We start from the raw sequence: 25844 nt of genomic DNA on the forward strand, positions 1-25844 counted from the left end.
GCTGGGCTGGGAGAGGCCCGGACTGGGGAGGAGGGCTCAGGCGAACGTGGGGGCCCCTCTGCCCACGAGCTGATCCAGGGATGACTCGGAAGGGCCTCCAGCAGTAGGTGGGGTTTCACTGGGACTGGCCTTACAGCTGCTGAGGTCTGAAACTGTCCAAGTTTATGTAAACAATGAGATAAATATATTAGTATCTTTTTTTCTGAGCCCACTGAGGTTCCATACGCATTCAAAATGTGCTTTGGTTTAAAAAATACGTTTTGTGAATTTGGGTATGAGCTTTTTTTTTTTTTTTTTCCTTTTTTTGTTTTTGTTTATCCTCTTTCCTACATGACATCTGCTATTTTCTCTGTTTCCTGTTTCTCCGAAACATTCAGGAATTAAGTGACTAAAGCAGAGAACTGTAAGCCGCCCTGGGCCTCCAACGGCCTAATTTCCTGGTGGGGCTCTAACACATCTCCACGCACGCTCGCACACACGCACGCATCCACGTGAAATCAAGGAAAGAGAAAACCAAACCAAGTGTTGTGTTAACCCCACCCGCCCCACAAACCCTTAAAGTCTTAAATAGGAAACTAGTGTTTTGCTTTCTTGTTAAAATACAGAAAAGGCTCGATACAATACTCAGGTGGGTACAATACTATGTCGCACGAAGGTCGAGTGAGGGCCTCTGCGCCCAGTCCCTGAAGCTCTGCCATGAACCACCTGCTTCGCTGGAAGCCACGCCCTGCGGCGTGTGTGCAGCTCCCGCTACAGACTTTTGTCGTGTGGCTTAAGTGCTGATGGAGTGGGGGGGGTCGGGAGAGCAGAGGGGCTGGAGGGGGCCTGACTTGCTGGAAGAGGAGCGGCCCGCACGCCCTCACTGGCACACCCACCACTCGGGTCCCTGAACTCAGGCTCTGTTTCAGCTGGAGGGTCTCTGGAGGGGTGGAGGAGGGGAAGGGGTGACTCCGGAATTTTTTGGTCTGAACTTAAAGTAAAAGAAAAGAAAGAAAAGTACGAAGCAAAACGAAGAAGACAAAGGCGCTGGCCCAGCCCCGTGGTTCCAGCTGGCGAGCGACCCCACGACCTTGGTCTGGCCTTGTGAGCGGGCTCCAGGCCCAGGGGGGTGTCTCAGGCTGGCAGGGAGCCCAAAGTGAGGGGCGAGGGTGGGGCCAACCTCGCACCAGAGAAACCATGGGCCAGGACTGCTCAGAGGTGCCAAAGCAGGGCAGGTCCCCTCCAATCCTCGGGGTGTCGGGACACACCCCTCTGGTCAGCCCTTCCGCAGTGGCCTGGCAGGGGCAGGAGCCACTGCTCTCCTGAGGTCACACTCTCGCAGGCCCAGGGGACAGGATGGGGGGGGCTCACTTCGCCCCACCCTGGCCTGGCAGGGAGCTGCAAGGGACTGGTTCCCCACCACGCGGCTACCATCTCCTGGCCCCTGCGCGGGGGGCTCCAGGGGGCTGCAGCACTCACACCTCCAACTCGGGCCAATCAGGCATGGGTGAGCTCCCTGACTCTCAGCAGCACACTCAGCACACCCTCAGGGTGGACGGCTAGCTGCATGTGCCCAGAGACGCAGGCACCGCTTCTGAGACAGACCTGTAGGCGGGGTCCCAGGAGGGCTGCCCGAGCCCACTCGTTCAACCACGTCTTCCCCTGCGTGCGCACAGACAGGAGGAAAACACACGTGTCACGGCCACAGCGGCCGTCACCAGCGTCCTGTTCTCTCCAATTCAAGAGGTAGCAAAAGGTCAGAAGTCTCTCCACCTTGATGGGGAAGGAAGGAAGGAAACGCAACACACGCACCGCGCACACCACACACACGGAGAAATGGAAACGCGTACCAACGCCTGGGCACCAAGTCCAGCCCCCCCGCCCCCCAGCAACCCCGGCCTTCCAGTTCAAACATTCACATAAACGTTCCACGGGGTTTTCTCTTAATAAAAAACAAGTACCTCTAAACAAAGAATATTTCTCGGGAACTATGGGAAAAGCACTCTCTCTCCTGAGGCGGCCGAGGCAGGGCTCGGGGCCCAGGGAAGCCTTTGGCCAAGAAGGGCTTCTGGGGCCTGGAGGGTGGGCGCCCGGCCACAGCCGTGCAGGGCGGGCAGGGCGGCCGCCCAGTACATTCAGTCCACAGACCCAGGCTCAGCCCCGAGGGGCCGGGGGAAAAATAAACTCTTGTTGGTTTTGGTTTAAAAAACAAAATTCAGAAAGAAAAAAGGAACAGATCAGTAGGAATAACAGCCACACGGGCCCAGAGGGCTCTTTAGTTGTGGAGAGGTAGGCGGTGGGGGCCCTGACTGTCCCGGTGCCAGCGAGCGGTGACCCCTGGCTTGAGGAAGGAGGGCTCTGTCCCCTCCTTCCAGCACCGCTTCCTGCAGAACCAGGGTGGCCACACACAGATGCCCTGGGCTGCAGCCGCCCTGCTTTCCGCAGCCCAGAGGGAGGCCCCCACTCCCGCTGCTCCGACCCAGCCTGCAAGAACGGGGCTGGGTCCCCAGGAGACCCCCGTGGCCCACTACTGCAGGCCCCGTGGCAGCCCCCACAGGGAGCCGATCGGAATGCTGGGCCAGGCGGGATGGGAAGTGCACGGCACAGTGGCCACAGGCTCGGGGCTGGGGCACTGGCTGCCCTCCTCTCTTCCCTTGGTACAGACTGTGGATTAAAGCTCTGGGTGTGGGGCGCTGGCCGGCCCCGGGGCCCTGGGCCTCCCGCTGGCCCGGCCTCCGCTCCTTCCTTCCAGGCTCCCGAGGCGGGTCTTTGGCTTCTAGGAGGGGGAGGTGTGCATGCGCAGGTGGCTGATGAGGTTGCGCTGCTGTGTGAACTTGCCTCCGCAGAGCTGGCACTCATAGGGCTTCTCGCCCGAGTGCACGCGCATGTGCTCGGTCAGGCGGTACTGGCGGGTGAAGCGCATGCCGCACTCGTCGCAGGCAAAGGGTTTCAGACCCAGGTGGCTGCGCATGTGGCGCGTCATGGTGCCGCGCTGTGTGAACATCTTGCCACAGATGTTGCAGGGAAAGGGCCGCGTCAGCCAATGCGTCTTCTCGTGCTGCCGCAGTGTGGCCGGGTCCTTGTAGGTCTTCTCGCAGACAGAGCACTTGAAGGGCCGGGGCTCGGCTGCATAGGCCGCACTGGGTGCCGACAGGTCCTCGGCCTCCTCCTCAGCGCCTGCGCTACCCGTCTCGTATGCACCCTCCTCCTTGATGAAGAGCTCCTCCTCCGTGTGCGTCTCCACGTGGGCGTTGAGCTGCTCGGAGCTGGGGAAGCCCTTGGCGCAAGGGATGCACACGTACAGGTTGTCCCCGTAGGACACCGTCTCGTAGCCCTCCTGCCGAAACACGTAGTGCGCGCCCGCACGGCCGCCGCCCCCCTCGCTGCCACTCTGCCCACTGTCCTCGCTCCCGTCCTTGCCATTCTCCTCCTCCTCCTTGCAGGGGTATGGGGGCTCCCCATAGGGCCCGCTGCCCGCCGCCACGCCCGCCAGGATGCCGTTGGGGACCCTGTCCCCTGGCCCTTCAGCCTCCTCCCCAGGGCAGGGACCCTTGGGCCCCGCCTCCCGCCGCTCAAAAGGGGAGGCCGCCAGGGGCTCCTTCTTGCCCCACTCCTTCTTGCGGGCCGAGTGCCGGAGGCTCTTGCGGGGCTGCCCGCCGGGCCCCTCCAGCAGGCTTAGGTGGTTGTCCTCAGCCCCCTCCAGATCCATGGGCTCATTGGGGGCGCCCCCCGGCTCGGCATAAGAGGCACTGTTGGCGGCGGGAGGAGCAGAGGCTGAGAGGGGCGAGCCGTGCTGACTGTCGCTCAGCTGAGCTGGGTCATCTGGGGTGAGGGGGGGCCCGGGGGTGGCGGGGGGCAGGGGAGGGCTCTTTTTGGACAAGTCCAGGCCCAGCTCCTGCTCGCAGCCCCCACTGCTCCCATTGGTGCTGCAGCCACCCAGGCCGGCCTCCCCGGTGGCCGGACAGACTGGCCGGCCCAGGCCGTGCACACTCTCCTGGTTGCAGCCACTCAAGAAGAGCTCATCATCTGAGCCTTTGGCCTGGGGGAGCTCCTGAGGGGTGTGGGCCCCCTTACGCCCATCCACGAGCCCTGGGTACCGGGCCTGGATGACGGAGGCCGCAGACAGCCGCTGGCTGCGAGGGGGTCGCCCCAGGCCGGCCCCACCCCGCCCCGAGCCAAAGGGTTTGCCGGCCCTCTTGAGTTTGCGCCGGCACAGGGCCGCCAACTCGGGCAGCTGGAGGTAGCTGGCGGCGGTGAGGAGCGTGCTGAAGTTGGGCTCGGCCGGCTGGTCGCTGGGCAGCAGCTTGCCCGTGTAGATGAAATCCAGGATCTGCTGGAATACCGTGGAGCTGACCATGTCCGTGTCCAGGTTGATGAGGTTGTCGTGCAGCACCAGGGACTTGAAGTAGATGCTGCTAGCAGCCAGGACATTCTTGTGGGCCCGGAAGATGGAGTTCTCCACCATGATGATGACGTCACACAGGAAGCCCTTCGTCCTCTGCTGGTTTAGCTGCAGCAGGAGCTGCTTTGAGTGGCTGGGCAGCTCCATGTCGGGCCCCATGTCCCCACGCCCCGCCCACACGCACCACCTGTGGGCAGGAACAGGCACACATGCATTAGATGGGGACCCTCTGCGCCAACCTGGCCCTGGCCACCTCCTGGGGCCAAGCGCCTGAGCAGGGAAATCACACCACCCACGACGCCCACAAGGGGGGCAGCATCACCCTTCTACAGGACATGAGAATGCAAGCAGGGGACAATGAACGTCCTTGGTGCCAGGCAAACGGGGATTTGAACTTAGCTTCACAGCCCAAGGTGCTACCTTGTGACTCTGCAGCCCGCCCCCACCCGTGCCCCCATCCCACGAGGCCTCGACTCCCCAGGCACTGAGCACTTTCCTAGCCAAACTCTAGCACTGCTGGGCCCAGGGCCTTCCTGAGGGCAGTGCTGTCTGAGCCTGGGAAACTTGCCTGACTGGCAAAGATGCTAACTGATGTCACTGAGTAATAAACACGCAGAGGCCCCCGGCCTCCACGGGAACCCTGTGGGTGGCTGTGTGGCAGTGGGCACGGGGGTCTCTGGGAGCAGGTGCCCTCCCACAGGCAATGCTGTGAAGCCAATAAGCAACCTCATGTCCTTCCACTCAGGACCCAAGCTCTGAAAGGAAATGACAGCTCGGAGCCTCCCCAACCTGAGGTCCCAACTCTCTGGGGCAGAGCCTGGAGGAGCTGCGCCCCCCACACACCTTCCTGTGACACAAAGGCTGCCCCTAGCCTTGTTTGCAGAGACAGAGGCAAACTCTCACAAGCATGGGCACCACAAGGAAGGCTTCGAGCACACTGTGAAGCCATGTGGGCCAGCACTCAGGGCCTGGCATCAGGAGGCAGCAAGTGCCAGCTGCCGTGTGAAGTTGCTCATCGGGGGCTCAGAAGCTGGAGCCCAGGTCCCAGGGGAACCAGCCCTCCGCCACTCCCTTCCCCCTAGCCAGGCAGGGACAAAGGCAGGAATACCCAGCCCCAGGGAACTGCAGTGTCAGCTTGGCCAGCACCCAGGATGGCTGGTGCTCCCATCCTGGCACTGGGACAGGCAGAGGGCAGGAGGTCCCATCATTTGGGAGCCTGTGAGCCCACAGCAGCCCCTCCTCCCCAAGTCCCGGCCCCCTCCAGGCTGCCCAGCACTGCCCGTACACAAAGGACTGCAAGCCAGGACGCAAGCCCAGAGCAGCGGGCGGCCCAGAGAGTCCCCAGAAGAAGGGGCAGCCGCCATCCCTCCGCCGTCTCCCCAACACCTCCCCACCCTGCCAGCTCCCCACCAGGGCCTACCGGAGTGCCAGGGGCCCAGAAACCATGTGAGCAGCAGCCAGCGGGGGTGGCCTCCTTGAGTGCGTGGCCTCCCTGGGGGTGCATCAATGCCTGGTCACCTGGAGGGGAGAAGATGGACACGGTTACACAGACAGGCAGCAGTCGGGGGGCAGAAGGCAGGAGGGGCGGCGAGGGAGAGGGTGCCTAGGGGGCCTGGAAGCCGTCATCCCCAGGAAGGTCTAGGGGTCTACCCAATTGGAACGCCGGGGACAGCTGGGCAGGAGACAGTGGCCAGCGCCCACAGGTAGGGTGATGGCAGGAGAACACAGGCCTGAGGAGCAGGGTACACCCCCCCCAAAAAAGACTTAGGATACTCCAAGGGTCACTTAGATCTGGGGGAGCTAGTGGCAGGCACTCAATTCCTGGCAGCAGGCGTGGTGGCAGGAGGCCTGGGCAGCCCTTCCCAGGCTGGCTACATTTACATAACAAAAGGTCAAAATTGGAGGCACTGGTGCAGCGGGCTATTTATAAGAACCAGTCTCAACCGCTTCTGACTCTCCTGCCTCCTTCCCTTCCCTCCCGGCTGCTCAGGCCCCCTCCCTGCCCAGAGGGCCCAGCCCCCTCCTGTCCTGCCCAGCCTGACCACATGGCTTTTGCAGGCTCGCCCTTTCAATACCAGCCCGCCAAGGCTGCTGGCAGCTGCCGCCAGGTGCGGGTGGGCTCCCCATGCACCCCAGGCCTTCAGGCCCTGCGGGAGGGGTCCTGCGGCATGGGCTCCAGGCCCCCCACTTGCCCCCCACTCAGGCAGGCCTGGACTCCACTGGAAGGAAGCCAGGGGTGGGGGAGGAGACCTGCAGAAGCCTGGAGCCCATCCCTGCCCGCCCTTCCCCCGCCCGCAGGGCCAGGGAGGCTCAGCAGGTCCCTCAGGAATGTGACCAGACCCGGGGTGCGGGGTGGCCGGGAGGCCTCAGCTCCAGCCTGCCAGCTGTCTCTGGCCCTCGCACAGCTCCCTCTCACAGGGGTGGCCGGGGGGAGGGGGCACAGTGGGCCCAGAGGGCAGCAGAACGAGCTTTGTGGGTCCAGCACACTGGGAGAGTCCACATTTCACGGCCCCTCACAACCAAGAGAGGCCAGAGACGGCAGGCAGGACAGAGCCAAGCCCAGCCTTGGGATGAGGGACAGAGACCACCCCAGTACTGGTGAGAGCAGACTGGAAGAGGGGATGGGAGGCCACACCGGATGCCGCACTGAATCCCAGAACAACCCCAGCCCCACTGGCAGAGCGTCCACCTGCCCAGTGGCCCTGCCTCAGCACGTGCGAGACCTGTACCTAGGAGTTCCTGGTCCCGGTCAGAGAGATCAGGCAGACCGGCCCGATCAGTCCAGCCTGGGAAGAGCCGGGTGACTGACCAGGTGTCTCCCCCTGAGCCCGACCCCCCACCCCGGGGGGAGGCTCAGCAGGACAAGGCCCAGCAGGCCTCTCTGCACCATCCATTGTGGGGGATTGCACAGCACTGCCTGCTGGGAGAGCACCTCCGGCCGCAGACCCGCCAACAGCCCCAGGCCTGGCCAAGTGTGGGCAGGGCTGCCACCAGGTCTGTACCCAAGGATGCAACCTCATCGCAGGTGAGGGCCAGGGCCCCTTCAGAGGCCTGCTCCTTCCCTCTCAGAGACCTCCGCCTTATCACCACAGCAAGCGCCTACCACAGCTGGGGAGGGATTAACTAAAAACACAGCTGGGGGGCTAGCCCAGCAGACTGGTAGCACAGTGCCCACTGGGTACTGGGCTGATGCCCAGCCCTGGCAGGGCCCACCATGGGCTGGAATGAGGCTGCTCTCTGGCCCGGCTCTGGCCCCCAGCAACCCCTGACAGGAGGCCCAGGCAACACACCTAGCAGCCCCCAGTATCCCAAGCCCAGTGCAGCTCTGCTGCCCGCTGGAGTGCAACTCCAGGATGCCCAGGGTCAGGGCAGCAGGGCAGTCAGCCAGGCACTCTTTGAAGGCCGGGATCTGGCCCTTCACGGGAGAGTGGGCAGCTGTCCCCACAGGGCTGAATACGAGGTGGGGAGCAGCTCTGCCCTCCTGTGGACACAAAGATCTGGGCCACCTCCCTGGGTCCGTATTTACACAATGGCCAGCACTCACCTATCCAAAGGGCTGTCACACGGTGAGCTGGGACGGGTCCCCGCTGAGTCCCCATTTCCTTTGCTGCCCTCCAAGCCCCACCTCTGCTCCCCATGCCCAGGAGGGCCACCGCCCCTCTGCTGCAGTGCTGTTGTGAGGAAAGAAATTCCTTGGGCCACACACCCAATTGCTAAATGAGGTCTCTGTAAGTTCATTTCTGTAATATTCAAAAACTTTTAAGTACATTTTACTTTAAATCCTAAAAAAACAAAAAGAGAACTGATACAACAAACATGGATGAACCTCAAATTCATCACTCCAAGAAGGGACACCTTAGCCAAGGATACAGACCGCATGGTCAGGTTCTGAAATGGGCAGAGCCAATGTGGGGGAGAAACAAAGCCAGCTGGCCGGGGAGAGGGGCCGGGGACATCCTGGGGTGAGGGTGGCTCTACATCCCGGTGGGACTCTGGGCTGACATGGACATGTTCACCAGTCAAGGGACCACTTGAGTTCAGGTACCATGTCATATTTCCCTCAAGTGGGAAAAAAGCCCCCCAGCAAAAAGCCAGAAAGAACAGACACACCCATGCTCATAAACCTGGCGCACCCAGCCGCGGCCCCACACCTCCAGTGTGTTCCACGCTCCAAGAGCCAGGACAGAGCACCTCCTGCCTTGGCTGGAACAGGGAGCCTCTGCCTCCACTCCCCCACGTCCCACACTGCCCTACAAAGCAGGAAGGCCCTCCCCACTGCTGGCTTCCAGCCCACCCAGGGCCGGAGACCTGGGAGGTGGCTCCTGAGGGCAGAGTAGCTATCTGGGATCTCTTGGCTCCTCCTGCAGGCAGCACCACCTGGGCCAAGGACGCCCTTCCCGTCCACCCTCCTTGTACCCACCCCTCAAACACACACCAGCCAGGAGGCCCGTGAGGACAGCAGAGGCGGGGACAGCACCCCTGTGGTTCACCTGCCTGGGGGGGTTCCATGTGGCCTCAGGGGCTGGTGGGGAGCCCCCTTGCCAGCACCAAAGGGCAGAAGGCAGAGAGAGGAGGTCTTCAGATGAAAGCACCCTGATCAAGCAGGAAGCCCAGGAGAACGACACCTACCCTGGTCTGACAGGAGCTGTCCCAGACACCCACCCCTGCACACGCCTCCCAATTTCAGGAAACTTCCACCAGCCCGCACCCAGCCAGGACAAAGGGTCCCAGAGAGAGGGGTGAGGGTGGGGAAAAGGGCCCAATCTCTCTCTGGGCAGGCCTCTTTGCCCACGTCTCTGTCTCCAAGAACACTCTACCGCCACCCCCCTGCTGTGGCCCCCTCACTCCCCAGAACACACCTTCCACAGGAGCCTGGAGTCATGCTGCGTCCCATCCCAGGAGAAGCTCCCACAGGGCCCACCCCAAAGCTGCCAACAGCTGGCTGTTCTTTCTCCGTAACTACCTCCCGGCTCCAGGACACCTAGCCAGAAGTCACAGAGTGACACACAACCTTCCAGCTGAGAGTTGGGGCTGCCCATCCCCCACGCAGGGCTCCACCGCCTGGGGGAGGCACAAGGACACCAGGCAGCCTCCATGCCCCCAGGGGCTTATGCACACCTGCCGGAGAGGGCCCTAGACACACACGCTGGCCACTGGCCCCCAGTCTTGGTCCCAGACAACCCACACTGTGGCCACCTGGTGCTCCAGATATGGCCCCAACAGGTGCGCACCCTGCCTCTTGCAGGCTGCAGGGGGGCGGCTGGAGGGCAGAGACCTGGAAAGTCCAAGCAGCCCAGAATCCAAAAGAGCCTCAGGCCCCGCCCCCAACCCAGCCACCAGCCTAGGAAGTTCGTCCCTCCCCAGGGTCTGGCCTCGCCCTGCACCAGTCTGAGATGGCATCCTGCCTGTGGGGAAGACTGCGGTGTTATCTCCACATCAGATAAGACCACAAGGTTTGGGGGGTTAAGCAACTTGCCCAAGGTCACAGGAACAAACAGGTGGCAGAGCAAAGACTCAAAGCCTGACTCCAGAGCCAACTTTCCTACCCTGGGGATGGACACCAGCACCTCCTCCAGGGGCAGAGGCGCCTCCACCCTCACCTCCCCTCCCACTCCTGCCCGCCTGTCCGTCCCAGCAGGGCCCCACCCTGCCCAGCTACATTCTCCCCAGCTTTGCGTGAGGACGTCAGGCCTGCCCAGCTCCTCACCACCACCTGGCAGCAGCAGAAGCTTCTGGCTAGAGGAGACAGTGGGGTCCCTGACCCACAGCCTGCTTGGGGGACCCAGGCTGCGCCCGCTGCTCCTGTGACCTCTCCAGCCTGCCCCTCCAGGCACGGCTGGTGGTGAGCGGGACTCTGGGCAAGCCCAGCCGTGTAATCCTGCCCAGACCTGGACGCCGGCCAGCAGCTCCTGGCTCTCCTCCCAGACCATCCTCCTGGAAAGCAACAGGCTCCACGGATGCCAGGAGCCCAGCCCTCTTGACGTGACTTTCACGAAATAAACACCCGGGCTCCATCAGCGTGCTGGTGACACGGGGATGGGGGCCAGGCCCGGCTTCCTTCCCTACCCCTCAGGCCAGCCCTGCTGCCCCCACCAGCTCACTCGAGCAGTGAGGGAGATGGCGTCCACCATAGCCCAACCTCCCTGAGTCCATCCTAAAATCCCCGCTGCCCCACCTTCCCACACACGCACGCCCATCTTAGAGGCATAGGGAGGCCTGGCAAAGCCTGCTTTTCCAGAGGAGCCCTGCATGCTGGTCCCTGTGATCAGGCCTGCAACCCACCTGCCACTCCCACTGGGAGTCAACAAGGGAGGCGGGACCCAGGGGACCTGCAGCTGGTTTCCCCCACTGGCACAGGCACAACTGGCCAGCTGGCTGGAAGGAGGGTGTGGGGGAGCCCGTTGGGAGGCCCCTAGCCTGGCCCCATCTGGCCAGGAGCGCGGGCCGGGTGAAACCAGAAGTGCTACCGGGAAGCAGCAGGTAAGTGCTGTTCAAAGAGGAATGACCACGATTACTATTATTACGAAAACTGTACTCATTTCTATGCACCCATACCCCCCCAGGGAGGGGCCGAGCTCCTGATAAAAGGCAGCGAAAGAGCCAGAGCCTGGAGGCAGGCGGGCCTGTGGAGGATGGCGGGCAGGTTGGCCAACAGGGCAGGGGCAACACGTACTCCCTCTCAGGAAGGAGCAAGGGACACCCAGGAGCTACTCTCCGAGGGGGTGACAGGTGCCCTGCACCCCCGCCCCACGTCCTACTTGTCCTGCTGCTTGTCAGGCATGGCCCAGGGGTTTCAAGAGACACGCAGACACTCTGGTCTCACTCCAGACCTCTTTAACCCCGAGGGCCCTGCACGCACACTGGAGTCTGGCATGCGCTGGGGCAGGTACAGCTTTCTACCACCCGGAAAGCCCACCACTCTGCAAGGGCAGATGCTCAGCCGATGTGGGTCAAGAGGAAGGAGTCGGCCCCAAAAGGACAGACATGTCTCCAGTAAATGAGCTGAGAGTGACTAATAAACACCACGGGCATCGGTGGCCTCAGGCAGCAGGCAGAGGACTGGAGGGAGGGAGGAGAAGCAGCAACAGTGGTGAACAGGTGGAAATTCTGGGCAGCCAGTTGGGCTGGAGCCACCCCTTACCTGCCCTGTCACCTCTCAGGAGTCACAGAGGTGCAGCTGCCCAGCCCACGGCTCCAGGACTGAGAAGCCAACATCACAACTTCAAAGCCAATCCCAGAAGCTGACAGTCTCTTACGCCCAGTAAGGGCTACCAAACTCCATCATCGCCACTCCATTCAAGACATTTCATAACGGAAAAGCAAGAAGAACCACCTCAGTGCAGATGGGTCCCTCCCCCGAGAAAAGACCCGTCCACCCACATCGCTGTCAGGGTGGCAGGAAGCCCGAGGCTAAAAGAGCTGTGGCCCTGCCCACGGCAGAATAGGGCTGAGGCGCGTGCTATGGGAGAGCTGTAAAAACAGACACCCCCAAACCTGGTGCCAGACAGCAAGGATGGCTTTAACTAGCTCATCAAGGACAAAAAAAGAGTATCTTCTGGGCAGGAAAAAGAAAGGTCAGATTTTAAACAAGACCAAGACTGAAAACATGCAGACCCTGGGGCCCACTCCCCGGAGCAGAGTGGCCGCTGGTGCAGGGCTCCACCCTGCGCCTGGGCTGAACCTCGCGACTCTGCCTCTTCGGGGCAGGAGGAGCTGCCTGTCAGCAGTGTCCATGGTCACTTCCACATACGGACAAGTTCCAGCGGGCTGCTGAGCAGAGTGGCCAGACCCAAACGGGACAAGGCAGGTGGTTCCGGCCCAGGTGGAAAGCAGGGGCTGGGGTGTGAGGTGGGGGCCCAAGGCCCCTTGAGGGGCTCCCGGAGTTAGATTTCTTGTGCTGGATGCTCGATGCATGTCCACTTGGGAAGAGTCTGTGGGGCTGTCATGCACAACTGCTTCTTAGGGCAAAGGCACCTCCAGGGAGGGGTGGCAGGGCCTGTCCTGGTCCTCATTAGCAAGCAGACCTGAACCCCGGCTAATCACGAGCGTCCCAGGACAAGAAGCGGATGCCGACAGGACAGGGGGGAGTGTCTGCCGCAGAAGAGGGAACTCGACAGACCAGCTGGGAGCCCACAGGAAACCCAGAGACCACCTTAAGTTCTCTTATTAGGGGCAAGTGGTGGCTGCCACCCAAAGGCAGCAACAACCCAATGACATTTTTAATTATCCCAGTGCCCAGGCTGACACTTCCAGAGAAGAGGGAAGGGGCTCCTCAGGTCCTGACGAGCATGCCCAGGAGAGGAGAGGAAGCCGGAAGCTGGGCAGGCAATGTGCACACAGTGCACATTGATGGCACAGGGCTGCCAACAGGGGCCCGAGCAGGAGCAACGGGCGCACTAGAGGCAGGAGGCCAGGAAGAAATCGGATGAGGCCCTGAGGGACTGGAGTCAAAGGAAGCTGCCAGGCAGCAGGAAGGGATCCCCTGCCCTGTGTGGAGGACCAGCCCCCAACCCCAGGGCCTCCAGCCAAGGGCTCAAGGTGCTAAAGCCAGAGATCAAGGGTCAGGTTTAGTCCAAAATGGGGGAAAACAAACCAACAAACCCATGTAGAGACACCTTGGGCATCCACCAGAGCTTTTTAAGACGCATCTTTAAGGATAAAATTAGGAAACTGCTATGAAAACGTTACCACCTGTGGCCGTGGGCCTCCAACGCCCCCAGGTCCTGCACTTACAGAGAAGAGGTCTCACCTGCCCAGCAGGTGACGTGATGGGTGTGATAGAGGAGAGGCCTGGCACTCTGAAAGAGAAGGGAGCAGAAGGGCCCCTAGGGCTTGAAGAACAAGTGCTCACAGTTTCCTAAGATGGAGTCTCCGGGGTGCTGGAAGGGCTACTTGGCATTAAAGAACAGGGTTTAGGAACAGAAAAATAAACAGGCCCTTCTCTGCCCAGAGAAGCAGAGCTGGGGGTGAAAACTGGGCTTCTGAGGTGGCAGCAAAACCCAACACCCCAAATGCTCTCAGGTGGGCCCTGTGATGACTGTGGGACAGGGCTACCTTGGAACACTCCAAGTGGGGACAGAGGCACAGAGACCACAGCGACACCCAGCACTCAGGTGAGTCTCAAAAGAGCGATTAGCACCCAGCTCCGTGTACAGAGAACAAACCCACTGTCAAGAACCCAGACAAACACGAGGACACCGCACAAGCTAGGGAACAATTAATCCGAGATACAGGTGAGCAGTGACCTCAGGAGGGAGCCTGGGAGCAGCAGAGCATCAGGGGGACACCCAAGGCACGGGGGCTGTTTCTTACCTGGGTGTGTCCCCCACTATTTACGCCTACAGGTGTGCGCTGTAACTCACATGTGGCACAGTCTCAGATCTAGGAGGAGCCAGTGTGCCTGGTGGGAGACGGGAGAGGGACACACAGGCCTTCGAGATCCAAAGAGGGGCCGAGCCCCGCTCCCATCGCCTGGCTCACGAGACCGCCCAAAGGGCTGGCAACAATGTGTGAATGAGGGCTTGAGGGGGGCCAGTCCCACAGGACATGCCCAGAAAACATCCCTCAGCCCAAACCGAGAGCAACACAAGCCAGAACCTCTGTACGGGGAAGGCGGGAGCCCCACCCTCAGGAGGAAGTCCCAGGAACCCTCTCCAGGACTGGAGGAGAAGGGCTGTGTTATAGCCACTCTGGACAAAACACCAAAGTCTAGCACACTTCTCCCCCCTGCAGCCCCTGCCCCCTCCAATTCGGAGTCCAATCAACCCAGTTATCTTTCTCAAACAGCGATCCCATCGAGTCACTCCCCTGCTCAAAGCTTTCAATGGACTCCCACTACCTGGATAAAGCCCACACCCTGGCCTGGTCTGCGGGGTGGGAGGGCTTCCCGGAGGGCCTGGCCACCTCCAGTCACGCCCGAGGGTCCCCTCCTCGGCGAAGCCGCCCTGCACCCCCACCCGCATGTCAGCACCGGCCACCCAGTTGCCTCCTTCCAACACCTCCCCTCCTGGTCATCCCTTGCCAATGGGCTCCCCAGGTCAGCAACCCTGAGTCCCACCAGCCCCACAGCCGCTCTAGCCATGCAGCAGGCCCTCGTGCACGTCTACAAGGTGAGCAAGTGACGGCAGGGAAGGGCAGTGGGGGGAAGGGTGAAGTAATCCATGAGTCCAGGTGTGGAAGCTGCCTGGCTGGCCCTTGTCCCTGGTTCCAAAACTCCTGTCCATGTTCTTGAAAATTAGGAAGGACACCCCCAAAGGACTCTTACGTGACTTGTGACTTGTATGTTACTGTTCTATTTACTGTGTTAAAAAAAAAACTGATCATTTAAAAATATTTGACTTAAAATGTCAATAATAAACCCATTTTATGCTAACATAAATGATATTTTCATGGGGGAAAAAACTATTTCAAAAGAAAAAAAAATCAGTGAGAAGTGTGGCACTGCTTCACATTTTTGCAAATGTCTTTAACGTCTGGCTTAATAGAAGTGACTGGATTCTCAGCTGGCCCTGCACTCAGTCTGTTAGGTTTTGACTGAAATCTACAAAGAAATCCAACCATACACAGACAGAAGAAAGGAGTGTTTTAACCTTTTCAGATAAAGACAGCTGTTCTGCCTTAATATTACACTTAAACTCAACAAGTGGCAGTTTCTTGAAGGTTGCAACGTAGAATCTGAAGTTGTATCGGTGACTAACCCATACCTGGTTACACAAAACCACCGTTCTGCCCTGCACTCACCCAGGATTTTGCAACATCGAGTACTGGTCATTCGGAAAATACGGGTTCACTGAGGCAATCATATCTTCCAAATGTTGTCAGACTTCATTGTACAACACTAAAAAATCCAAAAACCCACTGACTGTATCAGAAGAAGTCTTTAAGTCAGGCTCACAGAGAAGAAAAGGAGCTTTCCAGACCTTTCCAAAATGTTCCCCTTCCCCGTTTGCTGGCTCTATCACTGCCAACAAACACTGTCAGCTGTCTTCCTTCAGGCAGCCAGGCTCACTTTGTTGGTCTGAGAAAAGGTCTAACAGATTCTCCGAGGCTGAGCAACCACCGGCCTGTCAGCTACTCATTCAGGTGAAACAAACATTCCACGAGAAAGAGCAGCTTGCTCTTCCTGGAGATGACGTCATGCCCATGCCCCCAGCTCGGCACAGAGAATGCCAAAGATGTGTCCTCTGAGGATGAGAGTCACCGCCCGATCATCTGTCCAGCCCCCAGGACATGCGTGACGAAAACCAGTGGTCCTGGCCCCAACGCCGAGGCTGGAGAATGCCGCTCCAGTGATGGGCACCTCGGGCAGTGCCACCCACCACAGCATGGCACTGATGGTGTAAGGGTCTACCCAGGAACAAAGGCCAGCAACTTCCAAGTTTTTTGAAGAGTCCTGAGGACCCCAAGGGGTCTGCAAACCACCCTGAGAAGGGCTGACAGCCATTATCTCAAACACCAACCCCTTTTACAGGCACAGAAAATGAGGCGTGGAGAGGTAAGGTCTGGCACGTGGAGGAACTGGCCTGACACCAGAGTTCTCGGTCCACAAAATCACAGTTGCTCACCAAATGCAGAAATCTCAGGCGAGGGGCCCCCTGCCAAACCCGAGTAACGAACATCAAACAAATAAGAGGAATCGCCACTTCAGATGGCCTCAGCAAGTCCCCTTGGAGGCAGGGCGGGCAGAAACCCTGTGGGGCCTCCAAGGCCTGCTAACCGCAGAGCCCAAGGTGCCCCTGCCGGCTGTGGGACCTCGGTGCTCAGCCGGCAGAGGTGTGCAGAGTGGGAGATGGGGAAGTGGGGAGGGGTCTACAGGAAGGTGAGCAAGCCGCCTACCCACCTGCCCACCTGCCAGGGGCGCGCAGTCAAACCCCCGACCGCCCAAGGCGCAAGGCCAGCCCTGGCGCCCTCATCAGCGTCAACACGCATGGAATGTGGAACTTTGGAAACTATGCTGTCCCCTGGCCCGCACCCCTCTGGGGCTCAGGTTCACCGACCACAGCCACCGGGGCGACCTCAGCCAGCAGCCTAGCCCCCTGGCAGTGGGGAAAGGCACCTGCGGGTGGTGGTTACCCAGGGCCCTCCCCTCATGGCCGCCCACCAAGACACAGCCCCACATGCCCAGAGGGAGGCCCCATGTATGCCGCCACACCAGCACCTCTCCTTTGCCCACATCATGTGGCGCCCAAGAGGACAGGGGCCCTTTCTGAGCTCTCGGACTACGTCCCTCCCCCACACGGCTCTCCTGGAGGTTTCCACGGGGCAGAGGGAAGAGCTGGGGCTGGACGGAGGAGGGTGGCCTGAAGAGTTCTCTTTGCCCTGCGTCCAGGACAAGGGACCACACTCCACTTCAGAACTGGACTCCCTGGCTCTGTCCCACGCAGCTGCCTGCAACCCCACTCGAAGCGAAAACCTCGCTGCCCTCCAGCGCGAGCACTGCTCAGCAGAAGGAGCCCATAGCCGTATCCCGCTGTGCGTGTCCTGCTCCCAGAACCTCTCCACCACCACCTGACTCCGGGCCGAGTACTAACCTCTCCCAGCTGCCTGTACAGCGCGGACTGAGAAAACGCTCAGGGCTGCATGCGTCTGTCCCCCTCTTCTGCCACCATGTTCCCAGCATCCCATCAGCGACTCCGTGGGAAGCATCTTCCCCCTGGTTTCTAGGCCAAGCTACAAGCTACCAGAGAAAAACCTCAGCCCCCTTTCTACCAAAGGGGAGGGCATGAGGTCCCAGGAGAGGCCAAGTGAAGAGGCAGGAATCCACTCACTGGAGGTAGAACCCGCGGATCCATCTACCAAGATGTGCACAGGGCTGAAAACGAGCCCACAGGGGACACCCTGACAGCCCCTGACCACCCAGCCAAGACCAATCTCAGTCCCAGCTCCTCCCCTGCCCAGGCCAGGCTGCTCCCTCCTCTAAAGGGCAGCGCCTCCCACCCAGGACAGCAACCAGGCCCGTTTCAGACCTCACCACTTTCCCGGAGCGGTGAGCTGCCCAGAGCAGGCAGGCAGGTCCTGTCAGCCCTCAGAACAGCCCGCTCGCTATTTCATCCCAACAAAGGAGGCCGGGCTACCCAGACCTGGCCTGAAGCTCTGCCTCCTGTGCCCCTCACGCCCCCTCCCACTCTGCCTCCTAGGCCCTCATGAATGGCCCCCTCGCACATCTGTCCAGATAACAGCCCAGGAAACTAGCCTCAGGACCAATCTCTCTCTCCCTTGAGGCACTTTGAAGTCAAAGAAAACAGAAGGGACTGGACCCAGGTCTCAGGGGTCCCCTGCTGTGACCACAGTGGGTTTGTTAGGGAGCCACCAGGAACTCCAAGGTCACTGCACCAGAGCACACAGAGGCCAACCAGGGCCCAAGAATTCAACCAAGAGAGCAGGGCAGGCAGTCTCTGAAGGCCAAGCAGGACCAAGTGTCCTGGGGTCAAGGCAGCACCTCCTAGGAGACGCCCCCTTAGGGCTGAGGTCCCTCCACTGACCCTGGGGACCATGAAAAGGGGGAGCCCCCTCTGCACCTGAAGCTTCTCCCAGACCCTGGTAGCAAATGGAGAATCGGCGGGCTTCCTCTGTAAATCCAATGCGGCTGGGCCACGGTAGGGCAGCAGTCTGGGACCACCCCTGCAGTCTACGTGGAATCATCACCTCCTTGACTCTGCCATCAATGAAGATTTAGCTCCTGTTAAAGCAATGATTCTCAAACTTGCCTGCACAATGGACTCATTTCAAAAGCGTTGGGAACCATGGATGCCTGGGCCCATCCCAGAGATGGGCTGGGCGGGTCTGGGCTCCTCCACTGCAGGTGACCCAGCTGTGCAGAGCTGAGAACCAGGGCACCATCAGACAGCCTTCGCCAGGCAGCATGGGAACAGCACATTAGGAGGTCAGCATGTAGCCCGTGCTCATCACAGGAGAAGATCCCTGTGTCCACGTGAGGCAGGCCACTGAAGCCCCAGGCCCCAGTCTCCCAGCTATCAACCTTTCTCTCTCCCTTCTCATTCATCCTGAGAACAAGAACTCACCAAGAGCTGACTGGCTCCCAAAGCAGCACAGGTGAGGGAAGTGGAAAGGCCCTGGGGTAGTCCTACCCTTCAAAAGGCCTATAACCAAGCTGATGAAGAGGCCAAGGGGCTGAGACCCCAGCATGGCAATGGGAGCAGCACCTCCATCCACCTGTGCTTATGGGGGTACTGTTCCCAAGGCACTGGAACAGCCCCTCCTCCACTCACCTGAGAAATCCCACCCACTCACCCACCCACCCACAGGCGCTGCTGGGAAAGAAGCCTGAGACCATGGCAGCAGCCCTGACCACTGGGGACAGTGTGCACAGTGGCCACACCCCTGCCAGAGCCAGCGGCCCCTCCCTCTCCTCAAGAGGCCAACTCCCCACCTAGAAGCACCCCCAACGCCAGCCAAGCCCCAACCCTGCCCTTCCGTAGGGGCCCTTGGAGTTCTCATGGACAGGAAGGGGAGAGCTGGCAGGGCACCGCAGGAGACCAGAGACCCAGCCACCTGCCTCTCCATACGCCCTCCCTCCTCACCCACCCCCATGTGCTCAGAGGAGGTGGCTTCCCAAACAGGAAACAGGCCCCACTCTGTGCTGCACAGGCAGCAGCAGCAAGGCCCTTGACAGATGACCTGCTCGAACCCCAAGGCCACACTCCCCCACCCCTCCACTCAAGGGACAGCCAGAGGAGGGGATCTGAGCCCCTTTCTGGCTGGGCCAGGCAGTTTCTCAGAGTCTCCCTACTCAGTCCAGCCACACCCTCCCAGGTGGCGCTCCCTCAGCAGAGCCACCCTGGCCCCAGCCCTTCCCTCCTGGACTGCGGTGGGGCTTGGAGTCAGCTCCTGGCTTTCCTTTCCTTATCAAGCTCACTGGGGGCCCACTCACCATCCCCCCGCCCCCACCTGCTTTTCCGGCTTGGCCACTCCCAGCTCAAACTGGGCTCCCGGGCCTGCCATCCCTCTAAGAGCCTCCCCCAGCCCAGGTCCCTAACCCTCAGGGCAAGGCCCCTCCCAGCAGGAAGCGCAGCCCTGCGCTGCCAGGCAGAGTCAAACTGGCTGCCAGGCAGAGTCAAACTGGCCCGGCTGGCTGGGAGGCCCCTACCCTACCCTGAGGGAGCCCTCTCCAGACTCCAAGCCACACGAGCCTTCTTACGCTCCGGAGTCAGAAGCGTTGTCCCCCACCAGCCCCAGCCCGACCAGCCATGGACTTGCAGCCCCAGGACATGACTTAACCTACCAAGTCTCACCTGACAGAAAACTCACCAATCCCCCTAACTCCTGGGCGACCGCTTGGCAAGTCTGTGAGCACCAGAGGGCAGAGTCTAGCCACGAGAGCTGGGCGCTGCTTTTCTTCTCAACACATTTTTGTCGAGTCAATTAAAAGTTTGTGAAGTCGCCTCCCAGGTGCCTGGCACACAGTGGATGCTCCTGTGTCTGCGTCCGCAGGCTCCTGCTGCTGCCCTCCTACCCGTCTCCCCAGCCATACTCACACCGCCACTGCCTTTACAAAACTCAGTGTCCTCCCGGTTAAACCCCGCTCTGGCCGCTGACCTGGACTCAGCAGGCATCCTGCAGCCCAGAGCCGGCCCCTCCCTCCGGGCCTGCCACTACCCCATGCCCTCCACACTCCACGTGGCACGGTGCCAGTCCTATCACCCCATCTCACAATCGTCTGTTTGCTTGTCTGTCTGCCCTAGGCTGAGCTCTGGAAGGCAGCGATACGTGAATGTAAACTCCAGATCTGTTCCCACTTTAGAAATGGGGACACTAAGTCTCAGAGTCAATCACTGTCCAAGGTCACACAGAGAGTAAACAGTGTCGTGCTCGACCTTCTGACTGGGTACAGCCCCTCTCACCCCACTCCAGCAGTCCCTCCACAGTCCAAGGAGGCTCCAAGGGCCAGGACACGGAGGAACCAGGTTTGTGGTTTCTTCTCTGCAGACACAGCCAGGATCCAGAGCCCCGCCCTCCAGTGATCAGGTGGGGGTGGGCACTGGCCCTCAGCCCCAGGGGGCCAGGCAGGCAAGCTGTGGGGTGGGGCTGACTGCTCCAGGCCAACAGGCCAAGCAAAAGGGCAGGGCAGCAGGTCCCCTGGGTAAACTGAACTTTATTCCTTCCCCACTTTTCAACTCTCCAGGACTGCCCTGCCAGCCCTTCTCCAGGGGCTAGCTGCCGTCACCCCAACCCCACCCCCAGACCAGAGCTCCGGGAAGGCAGCAGGCCTGTCAGCTCAATAATGCAAAACCCTGTTGCTCCAAGTCCACGACAGCTGACTTCAAGTGGATCGGAGGCTGTGCTTATTAACAAAATGAGAAATCTGATCTATGGAAAGAAAACACTACGTGAGGATTAATCCAGGACTGCAGCTTGTGGAGAAGGCTGGGCCACTGGCCAAGGCCAGGCAGAAAGGACGGGACGGTGTCTACCTGTCCCCGGCAGGCACCTCGCTGCAGGACAGGGCACATCGCCTCCGCCCACCAGCGCCTCCTCCTCTCTTTTCAGCAACTACAGCAATCATTTCGGTTTTGCTTTAATTAAAGGCCTGGCTCCCTCGGGCTGCCTCTTCCTCTACGCAGAGCCAGCAACCAGAGGGAGATTTTTCTTTTCAGGAATTGCTTGTAAAAACTGAGTGACTAATCTGCAAGTCCCAACAACTGGCAGGAAAACACTGCAGGGAGGAATCCTGGGCGCACATCGGCACTCCAGGCAAGTGGCCAGAGTTGGGCAACAGGCCTTCGGCAACTCCCCAAAACGGGCCTGCAGGAAGCCAGGAGCAAAGGAAAGCTGACCAACCTGGGAGCTCTGACCCCAAGGCAGGCAGGCAGGTGGGCTGCCCCCTTCCAGCCTTGTGAAGCTACTGCCTGCCCACAGGACCTAGAGATTTTCATAAGCTCAACCACACAGGCGAGAAAGTTCACTTACAGGCAGGGCAACCTACTCTCCAGCCAAAGGACTCAGCGCAGCCCCCAAGTATCAGTCTTGCATCCACCACCACCCCACCGTGACCCTTGGTGCTAAGAGCTGGCTAAACCAGCAATCTCACCACACAGCTTTGTCTCTGGAGGCCGGCCCATCTGCTTTTTTTCAGACCACTCCAGCAACCCTGTTCTGCTGAGCGTCCGCCAGCTCCTTGAGCCAGGGCTACAGACTGGCCACATGGCCTGTGCTCCTGAAAATGTCTGCTGAAAGACCCAGGGAGTCCAGACGCTGGCAGATGGGAACGGAGGGGAAGAAGTAAGGCCAGGAGCCAGGAAGCAATAAATGCTTGCTCCACAAAGGTCTTGGGTTTGGGTGACCCAGCTACATCCCTCCAGCCAGGGTCCCTGGAGAACAGGCCCAAGTTCAGTCTAGGAGCCCTGGAGTCCCCTCCACTACCTGCCAGCACACCCCCCCCCCCCCAGCGCGAAGAGGCAGAGCAATCCGCACATCAGTCAACAAGCCTCAGGATTCCTACGGGCAAGGCTCTGCCCCTCCCCCCCCCCACATATGTCAGAGGGGTGGCCTCTCTGGGCTACACCCCTCCTGCTGGGGTAGGGGGGGCCAGGAATCCAGCTTTCCAGATGTGCTTGGCAACTCCTGCTAGAAAGGACACTGGAGGTGGAACGGATAGAAGAAAACGGATAAATAACTTCAAAAACCATTCCGGCCCATCCGGGTCAGCACCGGGCTCCCTTCCCCAGGAGGACCCGCGCAGTTCTGGGTGGGGCCGCTGGGAGCATTATCTGGCCGTGTTCCCTCCTCTCGAGAAGTCACTGCCCCCCAGGGAGAGGCATCTCCGCCTCCCCCCGCCCCCCAGCTAAGCCTGTGTGACTATGAACCATCTTGGTAGATAAACAGAGAGTGACAAGCTGGGGCCCTTCAGCCCCCCTCCCCCTGCCAGCCGACCCCCTCCCCCAAGCCCATCTCTCTTCCTGCCAAGCGGCTGCCTACAGAAGAGGTCTGGGGGCTGGGCAGCGAACCCACCAGCCGCAGGGCCTGGCCCTGCGGGAGCAGCCCCTCCAGGCCTGCCCCAGCCCCTGCCCCTGCCCGCGCGCAGTCGTCCTCCTGCGGGGAGGGGGCTGGGGAAGGGACGAGGACGCAGCGGGGCCGCAGTTGTGGAAATGGCAAAACGCCGTAAGAGGGGCGGCGGCGGGCGCGGGGCCGCCCGCATAATGGGAGCCCGCCTGTCAGGCAGCGCCGCGCCCCGACGCTGCTCGGATTAGACCGCTAATGAAAAGGCACAAAGAGCCGGCGCCCGCCGCCCCCGCTCGCAAACCCGCGCGGCCGGGGGCTTTGTGCCCGGACCCCGCAGCCCGCGTCCCGCCGGCCCGAGACCACAAAGCCGGGCGGCTGGCGGCCGGGGGTCCCGCCCCCTCCCACGCGCGCAGCCCCACGTCGCCGAGCGCGCGCCCGCCCACGCCCCTCTCCCGGGGGCGCGCCCGCCGCCCGCGCCCCGCGCCCCGCGCCCCTCACCTCGTGTGCGTCGGCGGCGGCGCTCGCCCGCCGGCCGGCCGGCCCTCCCGCGGCCTCGTCCTCGGCGCCGCCCGCGCCGCCCGCGCCCGCCCCGTCCGCCCGCCGCCGGCCCGGCTCGGCTCCCCGCCCCGCGCGCCCGAGCGCCGCTCACAGCCGCCCGCCCGGCGCCATCTTGGAAGCTTGTGACGTCGGCGCCGCCCGCTCACCCCTGACCCACATCTGAATGGGCGAGCGGCGGGGCGGGGCCTGCCACGGGCGGGGTTTGAGCGGGGCGGGCCCGGGGCGGGGCCTGGGTGGCCGCGCGACACCGCCGTGGGGGAGGGGCGCGCGCGAGGAGTCGGGACCCCGACCCTGGGCGCTCTGGCACTCGACTCCGGGTGCGGGGGTGGAGCCGCGACCTCGGCCCGGGAGCACTCTGACCGCATCTCGGCGGAAGGGGACTTTGGCCCCCACTGGCTCTCGCCCAGCCCCCACACTCGGAGCCGACCCCTCTTGGGCCTGACCCTGACCCCTCGCAACCGCGCATCACGGACCCCTTCGCCGCAGCGCTCGGTGCCCCCCGCAGGCGGTCAGCGTCACCGCGCAGCCGGGGGCTGCAGATGGCGTGGTCCGGCCCGGGATCGGGGGGCTGGTCGTGCGGATCCGGAGAAGGAAGCCCCCTGCCCAGCCCAGCGCCCTCACGCAGCTTGCAGGTCCTACCTGCTCCGAGGGCGCAGAGGTCACTGTGCTCCGTGTTCTGCCAGCCCCTTCCGGTGGCCGCAGCCCCTCGCAGGCCCCCGGGGTCAGGCGACGCGCCCAGGCCGGCCGGACCCAGGCTGTTCAGAGGGGCTGGAGCCGGCCCAGGGCCGCGGCTCTGCGCTAGGGGTCACCTGATGGACCTCTCGGTGCACTGTGGGCACCAGACAAAAGGAGGCTGAGAGGGTCTCAAGTTTACCGTGTAGTTGAGACTGGATCCAAGTCCCCCCAGGAAGGCTGGCTATGCCACTGGTGTTCCAAATTAACATATACGTTTGATGCAACCTTAGCAGGGCAGTTCTGAGGCTTAACAAAGTTCTAACTTCACCTGGAAAAATGAATAGCCAAAAACAGCCACCGTTTCCCGCCTTGGGAACAAAAATAGGAATGAGGGTGGACTTGCCCTAACATATTAAAACAAATTGCGAAGCTACTTCACTCGACTCAGTGCAGGTAAACCAAGAAATAGAAGACCTACAAACAGATCCCAGAAATGGTAAGAACGGAATGAAAAAGGAAGTATCAAACATCAGCGAAGAAAAGAACAATCTTGCACGAATAGAGCTCAGTAGAGGACTATCAGAAGAAAGTACTGAAAAACTCATCACCCTACTAACCAAAGACATGCAGACTAAAACTACAAGTTGCTTTGTTTGTTTTTGGAACAAATTAGAAATCAGTTTCAAGTGATAACCTTCAAATACAGGCAGGGGTCTGGTGAATAATCACTCTCATGTACTTTTGAGCCCAAAATAAAAATCTTTTTAAATGGTCACCCCCCTGGGTCCAGTAATTCCTCTTCCTGGATTCTTTTCTAAGGAAATTAACCACATTTGTGGTCTGTGTGCCTGATTATCTGTCTCTCTAACCAGACTGTAAGCTTGGACCCCACTGCCAGGAGCACTCCTGAGACTAAGCACTCAATGGTCACTTGTTTCATTTGGGGTCCAAAAATTAATGTACAATCATATTTTTCAAGTGTTTATAATCATGAAAAAAGTCAGACACAAAGTAAACGTCTGACAGTAGGGACTGATTAAATCATCCACATGATGGAATGTTAGGCAGCCACTAAGAATGGTGTTTTTAAGAATACCATTGCACGTCCAGAAGCATGCAAATGATATTAAGCGGAAAAAAAACCAAACTACAAAATTGCATGTACTGGATGCATGCAAAATATTGATCCATGGAAAAGCAAATGAAGAAAATACATCAAAATGTTTACAGAGATGTCCCCTAGGCTTTGGGATTTTATATACGTATATATGTACATATGTTTTATTGTTGTGTTTTATTATAAAGGTAACATTTCTAGTTGGAACAATTCTAGCTATATTGAAATACATTTTTTAAAAGTCAGTAATTCTCCTCTCCCATCTGTCCTCTGAAGTATCAACAGTAGTACATCTGCACTCTGAAGTCAACACGTATCTGTTCAACATGTTACAAAAAAAGACCCTACTTTTTTGAAACTATAAGACAATATACTATATAAACTGTAAGTCATTATAGAACCTAAATTACATTTGCTCTTTGTCCCCTAAGAGTCCATCACAACATCTTTCTAGTGCATGTCCACATTTGTTCTTTATTAACCGACTGTGTTCCTTCTTTAATAGCTGATCAAGATTCCAGAGTGTGGAGGTTCTCTTAATCACGGCTATTCAGGTTATTGATAGTTTGAAACTTTTTTAGTTTGTTTTTGTTTTTGAAACTTTTTTTTTTGATGTTTAAATTCTTGGATATATATCTGCACGTACTCCTACCTCTAGTCATGTAGAATGGTTTTCTAGAATTAGAATCTGTGGGTTATGATATGTAGGTATTTTCAATTTGAATAGGTCCTGCCAGGTGTACTTTTCCCAAATGGTGTAGCGATTCATATCATGCGAGTGAGGTTTTATCTTTCCTGCTTCTTTAACTTCCCAGAATATTCCGAAGTTTCCATACTTAGTACATTTTCCTTTTAAAGTCAGAGGGTGGAAAAAGTCCAGAGACCAGGGGCAGGGAAAGTTCTAAATCGCAGTGAGCTAGACCCTCACTGTCTCTGTTCTGGTAACTGGGCAGCCTTACATGGTGTCCCCACCTCCAGTGCCCACCCCAAGCCCATTTCTTGCCAAGCACTTTATAAAGTCCAAGCATAGTTACTTCCCCACTTCTAGTGCAATATTACATAGACACAAACTTAAAAACTTGGGGTGAAGTTTTTGATCGAATATTAAGTGAAAATGGTGGATTTCCAAATGTTATTTTGGGGGCAGGATGTAGC

The 25844-nt window shown here is 59.5% G+C and overlaps 1 protein-coding gene across 2 annotated transcripts; it reads right to left on the reverse strand.

Moving 5' to 3' along the window:
- Window positions 1-280: 280 nt before the first annotated feature.
- On the reverse strand, window positions 281-22928 carry HIC2 (HIC ZBTB transcriptional repressor 2). 2 transcript variants are annotated; one of them, XM_032472118.1, is made up of 3 exons: window positions 22838-22928; window positions 5802-5899; window positions 281-4568 (listed from the first exon to the last, which is right to left on the reverse strand). In XM_032472118.1, the coding sequence occupies exons 2-3, from the start codon at window positions 5825-5827 to the stop codon at window positions 2756-2758; spliced, it is 1839 nt and encodes a 612-aa protein (XP_032328009.1). In that variant the 5' UTR covers window positions 5828-5899; window positions 22838-22928; the 3' UTR covers window positions 281-2755. The 2 variants fall into 2 exon arrangements, with proteins under 2 accessions (XP_032328009.1, XP_032328010.1); XM_032472119.1 differs by lacking the exon at window positions 22838-22928 and adding an exon at window positions 7926-9988.
- Between the last annotated feature and the right edge of the window lie 2916 nt (window positions 22929-25844).

The sequence above is a fragment of the Camelus ferus genome, chromosome 32 (assembly GCF_009834535.1).
Source record: "Camelus ferus isolate YT-003-E chromosome 32, BCGSAC_Cfer_1.0, whole genome shotgun sequence".
Lineage (NCBI taxonomy): Eukaryota > Metazoa > Chordata > Mammalia > Artiodactyla > Camelidae > Camelus > Camelus ferus.